Raw genomic sequence first — 12,110 nt, 5'->3', positions numbered from 1 at the left:
ACCAGGGCATAGGACTGCCCGCCGGAGTTGGGACACCCTTCCGACACCTCTGAGCACCCACTCCCGCCTGCCCGCCCGCCCTGTTATCACCAGGGCAAGTGCCAAGCTGCCCCGTGGGATTAGAGGCAGGGACGGATCCAGGCACCTGGGCCAGGGGCTGTTCCCGGAACTGCAGATAAGGGCTCCCACCTGGGCCTCTTATCTCAGGAACATTCCTTCCAGCCTGGTTACTCATTACCCTCTCGGCCCCTGAGTGTGCTGGGGGCCCCAGGGGGTCCTTGGCTTCCAGACCCAGTGCTGAGGGCATGGAAGCAGGTGGAGCTGACACCGTACTCCCAGGTCCCCAAACATCGCGCAGGAACCGCGTCTCACAAAGCCTTTTTAATCGGAACCCGGAGGCAGGTCTGGGGTGCACAAGAAGGTGGGGTCGCACCTGATTTCACCTCGAGGCTTCTGGGACAAGGGGGGCTTGGGGTGGGCACGTTGGGGAAGCTCCAGGGTGAGTGGGCAGGCGGCCCCTTTGGGAGCAGACAGAGGCCCTGTGTGGTATGCTCCCTACCCCCCACCAGCAAGGACAGCGTCCCCACACAAAGGCGGCTCTGTGAGGCCGGCCCTCCAGCCGGTGGGGGCGGGGGCGGGGCCGGAGGCAGGGCCGCGGGGTCCAGAGCGGCAGTGGGGGGAAGCAGGTCAGCCCGGCAGGGTCCTCGGGAACACCCAGGTCCCAGCACCAGCCTGGCCTCGCTCCCATGTCTGTCCAGCAGAGGCGTGGAGGGTTTGGGGGCAGTGTGGGTTCTCCATCCCCATCAGCCGGACCCAGGTGTCAGGTGAGGGGGAGCTCTGCACCTGGGCTCCTCAGGGCAGTGAGCGGCCGGAGGCTGGGCGGGGTCCTGAGCCCACGCTCAGCTGCTCACACCTTGACCTCATCGTCCTCCTCAGCGTCGGCGAACTCGAAGGTGTTGGCTTGCACTGTGCTGGGCACAGGGGCCCGGCTGCCTGCCTGGGGTGCTCCCCACTCTTCATCCAGGCTCTCCCAAGAGGCCCGCCCCTGGGGCAGCACCTTCACCAGCTCCTGCCGAGCATCCATCTCAGTGTAGTGGCGGCTGCCCCGGCTGCCACTCCAGCCGGCTCCCCAGTGCCTGCCAGGGACCATGTCAGCAGGTGCCCGGGGACACTCACCTACGGGGCTGGCCCTCGCCTCAGCCACTGGGCCAAACCCAGCAGTTACCCCATTGGGGCAGTGTCCACGGGGTGGAGGGCTTGCGGCAGGGGCTGGGGGGCTTGCGGCAGGGGGTGAGGGGCTGGAGGCAGGGGCTGGGGCTGGAGTCTCAGCTGCAGAGCCTTCTGAGAGGCTCATGACCCCCAGCAGCTCACTGAGGAGAGACGGCCCAAGGTCGAGGTCCAGGCGGAAGGACTGGAGGGAGTCAGAGCGGCGAAGCTCAGGTTCGGAGGGGAAGGCACTGTCATGGTCTCGGTCACGAGGCTTTTCCGGGCGAGCCACGCGGGAGATAGTGCAGAACCCAGAGTCCAGACCTAGAAGGGAAATGGCAAGCGGGGTCAGGGCTGGGGTCCCTGACCAGCACCCAGGGCGGGGAGAGCCAGGAGCCACCCCGCTTGCTATGCGCCCTCTGTCTAGCAAGTCTCTCCCCGCTCTGGACTCAGTTCCTCCCATCTTTCCAATACAGGGAACCCAGGAGTCGCTCATGTGGTCCTGGAAGCTGACAACGGACACGATCCTCATTCCCATTTTGCAGATGAAGAAAGTGAGGCTCCAAGGGGAAGGGCTTGCCCAGGGCCACAGTCTGAGGCGGCAGAACCCAGCCTGAAGCTCAGATCTCCCCCACTGTGACCTCGGCGGTGCCCCTGCTCTCCTGGCGTGTGGCTGATGCTGAAGGTGGGCTGGTCACAGTGATGAAACCAGCAGCCAGGGTCTGACTGCCTAGAAGTCACAGACTCAACGGAAGCCTCGGGAAGTCCAGCCCCTGGCTCCAGCCCTCAGTGGGGTTCTGAGCAGAGACCCACAGGGGGAGCACTCTAGGCAACCGCTGGCGGTGGGGCAAGGCTGCGGGGCAGGGAATGGCCACGAGGTGGCAGCAGGAACCAGAACCCTGGTTCCCAGGTGAGCTGCCCAGTGGCACCAAGACAGCATCTGCCTCTCCCTCCCCACCAAGCGGGAAGGGCCTCTGGCGTCTGTCCACGTGAGTGGTTGTCCAGATTTGTCTGTGTATTTTGGGGAGACGGCTGGTTCTCACCCTCTGACCCCTCCCCCTCCCCGGTCTGGGGTTTGGGCCTGACCTCCATGGTGAGACCGCACGACTATGGGGAAAAGAGCTCACTTGGAGGCTTGGTTGAACCATTCAATCCTCTGGGTCTCAGCGTCGGGAAAACGGGCACATCTCCCAGGTGCTCACCGTAACTGGAGTGGCCGTCCGCGGTGCCGGCGGGGCTGCTGTTGAAGCTGAGCTTGCTCACCATGAGGCTGTCAAGGCTGTCGTAGGCGGCCTGGTTGAGCTGGGGCAGGGAGATGGCGTTCTTGATGATGGGGGAGACGGCGGGCGGAGCAGGCGAGGCCGACGACGGGGAAGCTATCCGCCGGGGCAGGGCCCCCACCCTGCGCACCTGCTGCAGCTTCTTGGCCAGGAAGCTGCGGGGCGAACGGTGGGTGCCCCCGGAGCTGCCCCCGTGGTTGCTGAGGAAGGAGGTGTCGCCAAAGACGTCCCCGCCTCGGCCTACGTGCATGGTGTGCCGGAAGTCCCCGAGTGGGGGGCTGATCATGTCTGCAGTCAGCCGCCTCTTCCCGTGCGAGCTGGACACCCAGCCGACAGGTGAGAGCTTGCCCAGGCTCATGGTGGGAGCTCCTCTGCCCCCCTGGGGGCCCGGCATCAGCTCCGGCAGGTCACAGGTGCTGGTCCATGCCCAGCTGGGGCCCGGGACAGGCGGTGGGTCCGTGGCAGGTCCCTTCTTCTCGGTGTCAAGGGTGGACGGAGGCTGCTCCTGTTTTCCTAAGGTGCTGCTCCCAAATGCTGAGGCTGTGGGGGGCCCATGGCCGGTCTCTCGCTGAGGCCTGGCTCCTGGCCCCGTGGAATCAGCTGTCGATGTTCTGTCCAAAGACAGGGTAGGCACGCCTAGTGGACAGCCCCTCTCCGGTCCAGCTGGAGACCTGAGAGAAAGACAGAGAGGTGATGGGAGGCCTGGGGACCCTGGGGCCAAATAAGAACCGCCAAAGAGAACACGCTGACCGCCGACAACAGGGGTGGGGAGCACCGACGAAGCGCTGACTCTCACAGAGGAGGACACACGGTGTGAGCCCATGGACAGGAAACGGAAGAGCAGGAAAAACTGGGCAACGGAGACAGACATCAGAGTTGGGGTTGCTTTTGAGCAGGTATTGACTGGGAGCACAAAAACTCACAGGCTGCACACCTCCACTGTGTGTGGTCATTACACGGGGCCCATTGATGAAGCACCTAAGTGCCCGTGACATGTTCATCACTCATTTAACTCACACAACAGCCCCCAGGGAGCACTCTATTAGAGGGGAGAAACGAAGGCAAAGAAGTGAAATGATTTGCCTGAGGCTACACAGGAGGAAATGGTGAAGCAGGACCCCTTCCACCCAGATCCCTTGAACCCCAAGCTACACTGCCTCCCGTGGGCGGGTTGAGCAAGTCCCCCGCTTCTCTGTAGGTTAAACTGTCTGCCAGTCCAAGTGGCCAGGAGGGAGGGGGTGCCCGTCAAAGCCTTTGTGAATGGCTGTGTAAACAGCCCACGCAGAGGTTCCGAAGGACCCTCCGCCTTCAAGGTGCTTCCTGAGAAAAGGATTCTGTGGTCAGAAGTGGCTTTTTCCAGATGTCTCCTGCCTCTGAGGCTCTGGGAAGGCCGGCAGGAAAGGACTTGGTCATAGTTTGTCTCAGTGATGTAGGAGTCTTGTCATCAGGGAACGAGTTTAGGAAAAGCTCAGCTGGCACCAAAAGCTATTATCCCTTGCCTGCTGCCTCCCCTCCTGATGGCACCACAGCCCCAATCTTCTCTGAACTCCTCTTGGTCTGACCCTATCCCTTCTAGGATCTTAGAAAGCGGCGGCTGAAGGACACCTACAGGCCTCTGTCTGGTCCGACCTCCGTCTCCCGGGGGCCCAGAGAAGGCCAAGCTTGCTCAAGGTCACATGGAGAGAGCCAGTCGAGACTTGAACTCGGAGCCTCTGACTCACAGAGCCTTTGACGGGCTCCCGGAGCCCAGTCTTGTCTCTCCCCAGATTGGCAGCGCACGCGGAGGGTGGGGCACCTGTCTGGATTTTCCTGCCTTCCTCCTTCCCAGCACCCAGCTTGGTCTCCGCACGTGGCAAGCGCTAAACCAATACCGGTTTCATCAGGAGATCTTTGTGCCACAGGATAACCTTCGTGCTGAAAGATCACCCCTTGCTCCCTTCCGAGTGAGGGTGGGTGGGGGGTTCCGCGGCCTCACCATGCGACCTTGGGCAAGTCACTTACCTCCAGGTGCCTGGGACTCCAGCTGGCAAACACTGATAATAGTCTTTAACAAGAACACCTAGATCCCAGTCTCAACTTTTTTTTTTTTTTTTATAACTTTGCTGCCACCTCCAAGCATAAAAATCTCAATACTGCCCTTTGAATGTTATTTGAAATTCAAAATAGGTTAAATAACAAGATAAAAACAAAGGCGGCAATAAAACAAAGCTTGCTTTGTTTTCTGACTACATTCTCTTTCCTTCCCACCATCTGATCCTCCCCCAACCCTAACTCCTCCCCTGGGGGGGCGGGTTGTTCTGAATCATCCCTTTCCCTGGCACCACTGGCACCAAGAAGTCCGCGTGGAATGTTTGCTGTGGTTGTGAGGCGCGCTGCCGTTGGCCAACCATTACGTGATGTCATCTGATTCCCCGAGGGCTGGAGGGTCAGCCCACCTCACAGGGAGAGCCGAGGTTCGAGGGAAGGGGCTTGGCCCAGGTCACAGGGCAGGTACATGGCATAGGCCAGGTTTGCCTGCTCTGCAGACGAGGGATGAATGTCTGGGAGAAGACACGGAGGGGGGGGGGATCATTCTGAAATGCCATGTGGAGGGCTTACTGTGTCTGCTATGTGGCCACACACACTTCTCTCCTAGCCCCCCAGCTTCCTGGCTTCTTTTTTTCCTATTTAAATATATTTTTATTGATTTCAGAGAGGAAGGAAGAGGGAGGGAGGGAGAGAGAAACATCAATGATGAGAGAGAATCATTGATCAGTGCCTCCTGCACGCCCCCTACTGGGGATTGAGCCCAAAACCCAGGCATGTGCCCTTGGCCAGAATCGAACCTGGGACCCTTCAGTCCGGGGGCCGATGCTCTATCCACTGAGACAATCCGGCTAGGGCCTTCCTGGCTTCTTGAAGCAGCTGCTCCTCTCAGCCAGAGGGGCTCCTGCCAAACCCCCATGGCCACTGGGACTTACTTGGGAGACCAGCTTGTGCCCCGATCTGGTGATGATCCCACCTCCCAAGTGCCTCTGGGCACCTCCTGCCACTGCAGCAGAGAGACCCTGCCATGCTGCGGGGCCAAGGGCAGGACACCAATACCGGGGACCTGTATTTCCCGCGTGGAAAACAAGACCAGCACTGAGGCGGGCCCCTCGTGGGAGCCTGTAAGAGGGGAAGGTGTAGTAATCAAACCCCAGACGCTGGGCCAGGGTAGCTCTAGGTTCAGATCCAACATCCTATACCAACTTCTCTCATTTCAGGGACTCGTGGTGGCAGCTGTTCGGCACTCAACGCTGACCACAGGGCATTGCTGGCGCTCGGGCGCTCGGGCGCTCGGGCGCCCCGCCTGGCCCGGGAGTAAGCAGGGCTCTGGGTGTCCTGGTACAAGTGCTACCTGCTTTCCTGAGCCTTGGAATACTAGGTGCTAATGGTCACAACATCCATTTCAGATGAAGAAACAAGACACAGAGGGGATTAGCTTGCCCAGGGCCACAGGCAGAAAAAGCGGAGTGGCTGGGAGCGTCCCAGGATTCACCCAATATCCGCAGTAAGTGCCAGGGGAGGGTGTGAGGGGAGTTGGAGGGGACCCTGGCCAGCCGCCCAGCCTGGGAAGGGCATGCCGGGGAGGCAGGCGGCTCAGCTCTACACCTTCAGGCAAGACTGGCCACCAGCAGCCTCCGGGGCCCAGGAATCCTTCCATTTACCCACAGAGGAGAGTCAGGCCCTAGCACATGGCAGGCGTTTACTCAATGGTGGTAAAGACCGCAAAGACCAGGTCTGAGGCCCCAGGCGGGGACCGTGTACTAGGAGCGGCCAGTAGGGGCCGCTGCGGAGACACATGTGGTGGAAGGGAGGCCGGGCGCGCGTCTGGGTGCGGGGGTGGCCGAGGCGCGCTCGGGGGCGGCCGCGCTCCGCTCGCCTAGGAGTCACCCAGGCTGCGCCGTCTACCTCGCATCCTGGAGGCCAGTCGCGTGCACCAGCCCCCTCCCTGCTGGGCGACACCACCCCAACCGATGGGCAGCGGGACCCTACCTTGGTTAGGGCCCCTGGAATAGGGGGCCAACTCCGTGGGTGGGTGGGGGTGGGGGGGGAGTTGGCTTCTCAAAGGCCAGCCGCTTCAAGGTGCACAGACGTGGAAATTGAGGCCAGAGAAGAGTAGCAAGCTGTCTGAAGTCTCAGCGGGGACCCGGGCTGGGAGCGGGGTGTGTGTGTGTGTGGGGGAGTCGCTTCCAGCCCTCGTACCCCAAGTTAGAGCCAAGTCAGTCCTCCCTGGGCGAGGGGAGGCTGCGGGCCGAGCCCCACAGGCCGGGTGCATCCCCGCGCGCTCCGGGCCGCGGTGGCCCGGCTCAGCCCCTGGGCCTCCCTGAGCCAGCTTCCCCGTCTAGACCGCGGGCTTCAGACTTCGCGCGTCCTGCGCGGTTGGGACGGGAACAGACTATGGCGAGGGCAGCGGGACTGGAAGTCGGGAGAGACTTCAGACATAAAACATGCCCCGGGGCAGCGGTGAGAACGCGGAGGGTCGCTCCCGGGGGTGGGCAGGGGACAGCCGGCTGCTTGGCCCGAGGGGAACCGGACGGGATGACCTCATCCGCTGCTCGGCCTGGAATGCAGCGGCTGGGGAGGGGGCAGGGTGCTCCGTCCATCTCCCCAGCGCTCCCCCCCATTTCCCGCTCTCCGCGCCGGCCTCCAGGAGCCCGGCATTCCGACACACGGCCCCCTCCCCGGCCCTCCCCTTCCCAGGCAGGAAGGAGCTTAGACGGCGCTCTGCTCGCCCCCTCCTCCTGCCACCCCGTGTGCCGTTCCCCCCAAATCTCTGCCCCCCTCTCCTCCAGGCGGGAACATGGCAAAACCACCCCAAATTTGAAGTGTCCCCGCGCTGCTCCATGCCCAGCGCTCCAGGCCTTCCTGTTGGCACCCGGGCGCCCTCACCGTCCCGGCCCGGAGAGCCTAGGAGGGTGCAGAGGCTCCGGGGCGCCGGGTCCCCCCGCCGCGTCCCCGCCCACCCCGGGACCTGCGGGCCGGCTCGCGGTTACCTTCTCTCCGCGCCCCGGGGCTGCGGGTGGGAGCGGACGTGGTGGCGGTGGCGGTGGCGGCAGCGCGTCCCGGCGCGCAGCTGGGGCGAGTCGCTGGGCCGGTCTGCGCCGCCCTGGCTGCGGGCTCCTCGGGCTGGCTCCGGGGCGGGGGCGGGGTGTGGGCGCGCGCCCTCCTCCCGCTCCCTCCTCCCGCCCGCGGGCGGGGCCGGCCCCCTCGGGGCCCCTCCCGGGCACCCAGCACGCCGCCCCGGCGGCGGCCAGAGCTGGAGGGGGAGTGGCGGGGGCGCCAGGCCGGCCGTCCGGGCAGGAGGAGCCGGGGAATGTGCGGGTTGTCCGGGCTGGGCGACTCGGGGCGTCTGCAGCCAAGCCCTCCCTGCCGCTCTGTGCGTGACCCAGGGGCGCTCTGCCCTCGGCGACTCCCTCCTGGGCTCTGCAGCCACTTCCTGCGGGCGTTGGGGGAACTGGGATGCCTGACCTCCGAGGCCTTGAATGCCAGAGACCAGCTTAGGCCTTGAGTTCTGCCAGCTGGGGTGGCCACTCCCTTTCTCCCATTCCTTTCAATCCTATAGAGGCCCCGCAGGTGCCAGGGCACGGACTTGAGCCCGACTGGGGAACAGGCCATGGCAGGCCGCTGAGAGTGGTGTGGTCTGGGGTGGTGGTCTCAATGACATGGACCCTGAAACCCAGCGGCGTGCCTGCCTATTCTGCCCTGGCCATGGCTGACCTTTTCAGAGCCTCTGTTTCCCTACCTGTAAAATGGGCTGATTAAAGCAGGCATCAGCTGTTATGTTACTAAGGGCTCTGCCCTGTCAGCACCTGGGAGTCCTGCGGAACAGGTAAATGAGATCACACCTCAGATGGATGGGTCAGAAAGCTGGACTGAGCACCCTCCCCCGCCCCTGAGGTCAGGGAATCTGCTGTGCATCCGCCTGTGCCTTCCTCAGGAGGGAGATAGATCTCCGACTCCCGCTTCATGTTTTTTTGTTCCCCGCTGCTGCTCCCCGAGACTGTGAGCTCCAAGGTCAGGCAGGAAGTCCTGGGCACTGTCCTTGCACAGAGACCCCACCAGGCTCTCAGGGGAGGGGAGGGCTCACCGAGGTCACCAGAGGAGGTAATGCCCCAGTTGAGCTGTAAGGGATACATGGGCAGAGGGAAGGGCAGTGAAGTGCCCACACACCTGGCAGGAGAGAGCAGCAGCCAAGGGTTGGAGCCAAGGATCCCCAGGAAGGAGGCAGGCGTGGCTGGAGGAAGAGGTCTGAGCACCGACCTGGCTGGGGCCGAGGAGCCCTGTTTACCCACAGGTGGAGGGTGGAGGAGACGCGGTGTGTGCAGAGTGCTGGGCTTTGTCATGTCTTCCTGAATCCTCCCGCTGGCCGCCAGGGGAGGGGGTTATTTGCACAACTGGAAAACGGGGAAACCGAGGCACAGAGAATTCCAGCACTTGCTCAAGTGGCACAGGGGTATGACTGAGACTCCAGTCCGTGCGCTCTTTTCCTGGGGTCAGGCTTTGTCTCAGGGAGGATCGGGGTAGTCTCAGAGGTGCCGAAGAGCAGGGTGAGGGAGGAGGGGGGTTGTGGGCACAGTCAAGGGCTGGGAGAAAAACTGGGCCAGGTCTGAGGGGTTAATGTTGGGCCAGGTGTGCAGCCTCACTCACCGAGGCAGGGATGGGACCAGCAGGCAGCGTGATCAGGTGTGCGGGTTTTTTGTTTTGTTTGCTTTTTTAAATCCTCATCCATGGATATTTTTCCATTGCTCTTTAGAGCGAGTGGAAGAGAGAAGGAAAGACAGAGAGAAATATGGATGTGAGAGAAACACATCGATGGGTTTGCCTCCTGCACTCACCCTGACCAGGGCCCAGGCTGGGGAGAAGCCTGCAACCGAGGTAGGTGCCCTTGACCATACTCGAACCCGGGACCTTTCGGTTAGCAGGCTGATGCTCTATCCACTGAGCCAAACCGGCTAGGGCAGGTGTGCGTTTGAAAGCTCTTGTGTGAGCACAGAATGGACTGGACGGACGGTGAAGGAAGCATGCCGGGAGCCGGTCCACCCTTGCTGCTTGACACAGTCACTGCAGGGAAGAAACATCTGCACAGCTTATGTTTCAAGGGACCTGGCGTATATGACATATGTTTGCTCCCCCTCGTAGCACTATGTGTTTTAACCAGGACCACCTCCCCAAGAAAGGTTGTTTCCCCAGGTTAGGGGTTAACAGGACCAAGGAAGAGAATAAATCAGTAAATCCCCCTAGTGTTACAGAAATACCATGTACTACTGATGAAGAACTTGGATTAAGACTGTTGGCAATAAATTTGGGACTTGTTGGGCCACATCCCCAGGGGTCTGCCCACCAGGGAAAGCACCAAAGCCTATACCCCTGGAGACAGGGCAGTCCCAGGGAAGGCAAGCAGCGAGGCTGGGAGGACATAACCTTTACTGGGTAGGAGAATCTCCTTCAGTCACTTCCTTGTAGCCTATCAGTAGAGCAGTGACCTTGGAATGGCCCTTGTAATGGAACACAGAGATTAACCTAGGCAGGATTAAAATCAACAGAACTAGATAGAGACAGGATTTTTGGCTAAGGTCAGATAAGAAACTATGGAGATGAAATAAGGAACTGTAGAAGGTTACCCAAAACATACCATGATGTGATTATAGAGGCATGCTTATGGGATCAAATGGTATAAATACAGATGTAACAGGACAATAAAGAGAGAACCTCGCCATGATGATCACCTGAACGCTGTCTCCGTGTCCTTCATTCTTCGCCAACTCCGTCCAGAGAAATTAAGTGACTCGCCCAAAGCCGCTCGCTGTGGCAGGATGTCCATACTTCCTGGTGTGCTCAGTACAGTTCCAGATGATGCCTACTGTCCCAGCGAGATTATTAATAGCACTTCCTTTCCCTCTCAAAAGGTGATCTGGTCAGACAATAAATTGATGTCCCTCTAGTCAGAGGGTCCTCAGAGCAGCTGGCAAAGGAAGCGTGTGCTGTGATGCCAGAGGCTCAGCTCCCAAATCCTGGCCGTTGGCTCCCCAGCCGTTGTGTGACCCTGGGCAAGGCACTTAGCCTCTCTGAGCCTCAGGTTTCTGGTCTGTAAAATGGGTACAATTCCAGTGCAGATATTGGCTACTTGTGGGTATTTGCTACTTCTTGCGAGCCCCGGAGAGACAGCTGAGAAAGCGGTCTTAACGAAAATGGTTACAACCTGCCACAGACGCACTCCATCCTCTTTAGCTCTGGTCCGGGGGTGGGCAGGGGACCTTCCTACTATGTGTCGGATGCTTGTCTGTTAGCTCACCGTGAGGCAAGCTGTGAGTCAGGAATCCTTTGCCCCACTTTACAGATGGGTAAACTGAGGCTGAGAGGAGCTCTCATCCCTGGTTTCCGGATAGGAGTATCTCTCCATGCAGGCTGCGTTCCTGTTCCTGGCTGCACTCTTTTTTTAAAAAATATATTTTATTGATTTTTTACAGAGAGGAAGGGAGAGGGATAGAGAGTTAGAAACATCGATGAGAGAGAAACATCGATCAGCTGCCTCCTGCACACCCCCTACTGGGGATGTGCCCACAACCACAGTACATGCCCTTGACCGGAATCGAACCCGGGACTCTTCAGTCCCCAGGCCGACGCTCTATCCACTGAGCCAAACCGGCGAGGGCCTGGCTACACTCTTGATTTAAGGATCCAACTCAGTTTTTCCCTTAGGAAAATGGGAGAACGGGAGGGTCTGGGCATCCCTATGAAGGATGTAGGATGGGCAATCCCCATTTTTCATGGTTTCCTCCTCCCCCAATTTCCTGTGGTCGCCCTCCTTCCTCTGAGGCTGTGCACAGGAACGCAGGGGTTAACCCTGGCAGAGCTGTAATCACGGAGCAGAATGCAGAACAAATGCCTGCCAGCTGGGGACTGGGAGCTGAGAGGTGGGACTGGCTGCCTGGAGCCAGGAGCCCCCATCCCCTCCCCTGTCCAGGAGGAACAAGGCCCCTCAGGCCATAGTCACAGAACTCAGCTGCCCCCTCAACTCTCCCCTGAGGCTGGGTCGGCCGAGGCCTGGGGCTTATGGGAAGGAGTCCTCTGTGGAGCTGAGATGAAGGCGGCAGGGCACAGCTAGAGAGAGGAACTTTCCCCTTGGGGACCCAGGAATGCCAGTGGCTGCCCACCAGGCTGCAGTGAGGTTTGGAGTGGGAGCCTTGAGCTGAGCAAGTTGTCTTGGCCACATCCACCAGCCCCCAGCCCAGCCCTAGGGAGCATGTACCCTTTCCACCCCAAAGCCTGGCTGGGCTTTTGGTCAGTTTCTGCATCTTCCCATTGATTTCTCTGCCCAGTCCTCTATCTCATAAGTGTCCATCCACCCCCAGATGCAATTGCTAATCCATCCATCTACCCTGCCCACATGCCTATGTATTCATCTACCTACCCCTCTACCCATCCCTTTAGCCACCCCCTTACCCATCCATCTACTGACTTATGACCCACCCATTCAATCATCTACCCACTTACCCGCCCCTCAGCTAACCCACTGTTGACACCCCTGTCCATCCATCCATTCACTCCCACCCATCCATCATCTACACACCCATGTATCCTTCCACCCTCATCCATTTT

General features: G+C 60.3%; 1 protein-coding gene across 2 annotated transcripts; it reads right to left on the bottom strand.

The window, feature by feature from the left end:
• Positions 1–368: 368 nt before the first annotated feature.
• Positions 369–7,639, bottom strand: CDC42EP1 (CDC42 effector protein 1). 2 transcript variants are annotated; one of them, XM_081084586.1, is made up of 3 exons: positions 7,505–7,639; positions 2,409–3,157; positions 369–1,530 (listed from the first exon to the last, which is right to left on the bottom strand). In XM_081084586.1, exons 2-3 carry the CDS (start codon positions 2,878–2,880, stop codon positions 908–910), a joined length of 1,095 nt encoding a protein of 364 aa, XP_080940712.1. In that variant the 5' UTR covers positions 2,881–3,157; positions 7,505–7,639; the 3' UTR covers positions 369–907. The 2 variants fall into 2 exon arrangements, with proteins under 2 accessions (XP_080940712.1, XP_080940713.1); XM_081084587.1 differs by lacking the exon at positions 7,505–7,639 and adding an exon at positions 6,504–6,716.
• Between the last annotated feature and the right edge of the window lie 4,471 nt (positions 7,640–12,110).

Source organism: Myotis nattereri (genome assembly GCF_964212035.1).
Source record: "Myotis nattereri genome assembly, chromosome: 2".
Classification (NCBI taxonomy): domain Eukaryota; kingdom Metazoa; phylum Chordata; class Mammalia; order Chiroptera; family Vespertilionidae; genus Myotis; species Myotis nattereri.
This window is presented reverse-complemented; position numbering and strand designations above follow the sequence as displayed.

Coding starts and splice junctions, on each gene's coding strand:
- CDC42EP1 (XM_081084586.1), bottom strand. CDS start 2,880: ATGCCGGGCCCCCAGGGGGGCAGAGGAGCTCCCACCATGAGCCTGGGC. Junction 1,531..2,408: donor GGACGGCCACTCCAGTTACG/GTGAGCACCTGG, acceptor TTTCCCTTCTAG/GTCTGGACTCTGGGTTCTGC.